At 42.0% G+C, this 1,666-nt stretch overlaps 1 protein-coding gene across 1 annotated transcript in view; it reads left to right on the top strand.

Moving 5' to 3' along the window:
• LOC106876360 (sulfotransferase 6B1) overlaps positions 1 to 1,666 on the top strand; it is a 31,533-nt gene that overhangs the window by 12,028 nt on the left and 17,839 nt on the right. Inside the window, exon 2 of the mRNA XM_014924863.2 lies at positions 62 to 379. Coding sequence (XP_014780349.1) covers positions 62 to 379 — 318 coding nt within the window. The remainder of the gene's footprint in view (positions 1 to 61; positions 380 to 1,666) is intronic.

Raw genomic sequence — 1,666 nt, 5'->3', positions numbered from 1 at the left:
TATATATATGTGAGTGTGTGTATGTATATTTATATAATATATGTATTTATTTATCTTTCAGGAACTCATTGGATGTGGGAAGTGGCCAGTATGATTTTAAGGAGGAAAGCTGAAAGAATAAGTGGTGTCAAAGAGGAAATGATGCTAGAAGTTATACCGCAGCCAGGATTGGACAACATAGAGTCACCACGAGTGCTCAACACTCATGTCTTGCCAAGTGTACTCCCTCCAGACATATTGTCTGAAGGCAAAATTATATTGATGATGCGTAACCCCAAGGATGTTGCTGTTTCTGCTTACAGGCAATTAACCGGTTCACTTTATAATACGTATGAAGGAAGTTTTTCAAATTTCTTTGAGTTGTTTATGAAGGGTCAAGGTAAATATAACACACTACTTATGTTCAAACAAACATTTTACCCACTAAAAACACTGCATCATAGGTTGGCAGGTCTTCTGCAGCACTACATATTGACAATCAATCCAATCCTTTATCCTCTCCTCAGTAAGATGCAACAACTTCAGCTTTGCTTTCATCACATCATTCCAAATTTTCCAAGAGTTTCATTGCTTGGAGTACATGTGTGTGTGTTTGTGTGTGTGTGTGTGTGTGTATAATATATATACACACACACACACACACACACACACACATACATATATATACATCTTCTCTTCTAAACTGCATCTTTCTCTTCTTCACATTTCCTCTCCATACACTATGATCATCTCCCACTCACCTTCCCTGCCCTACTCACTCTATCGCTGCGTTCTCCACCCCACCATCTTTACACCCAAGTTTTCGCCAGTTACTGCAATCCCCACTCCCTACTTGCACCGTCTCGGCAATACCTGACCACGTATATTATGACCTCCATACCTTGTAGGGCATGTCCTGTCAATTACCACCATTTATCTCTCTCTTCCTTACTCTACCATCCCATCTATGCTCTGATCCCTGTTAATTGTGAGTATACCCTAGCACTTCACCATTGTCTCTCTCTCCTGCTCTCTCTTGCACTTTTACTCTTTCTCACTTTCTCCCTCCCTTGCTCTTCCCTCTGGGTGGGGAGCCATGTGTCTCTTCTACAGCAGCACACCTGTTTCTGCCATCATTCTTGATCACTCTCATCTTTTCTTGCTCTTCCCTCTGGCTAGGTAACCAAGTAACTCCTTTACATCAGCTCACCTGTTTCTGTCCTCTTTCTTATACCTCTCTCCCTCTCTGCCCCTTTCTCTTCCTTTCCCTCTCTTTCTCTTCTCTCTCTCTCACACGCACAGGGTAACCCTGTTGTTTCTCCTCTATAGCAAGACACTTGTTTCTGACTCTCTGTCACACTCTAACCTTTCATCCTCTGACACAACTTTCCCTCCTCAAATGCCCCTGACCCTCTCATAATTCCTTGCATTGCAAGTTACTTGGTGACCTTGACAGTGCTGATGCCACGTAAAAGGCATCCAGTCTACACTGTAAAGTGGTTGGCATTTGGAAGGGCATCCAGCTGTAAAAACCTTGCCAAAACACAGAGTAGCCTGGGGTAGTTTTTCTACCTGGCGAGCTCCTGTCAACCATCCTACCCATGCATGCATGGAAGTTGGATGTTAAACAATGATGATAATGATGATATGTATGTGTCTGTGTATATATATATATATATATATATAT

Source organism: Octopus bimaculoides, chromosome 24 (assembly GCF_001194135.2).
Source record: "Octopus bimaculoides isolate UCB-OBI-ISO-001 chromosome 24, ASM119413v2, whole genome shotgun sequence".
NCBI classification, from domain to species: domain Eukaryota; kingdom Metazoa; phylum Mollusca; class Cephalopoda; order Octopoda; family Octopodidae; genus Octopus; species Octopus bimaculoides.
Note: the sequence above shows the minus strand (reverse complement) of the source record. Positions and strands in the feature narration are given on the sequence as shown.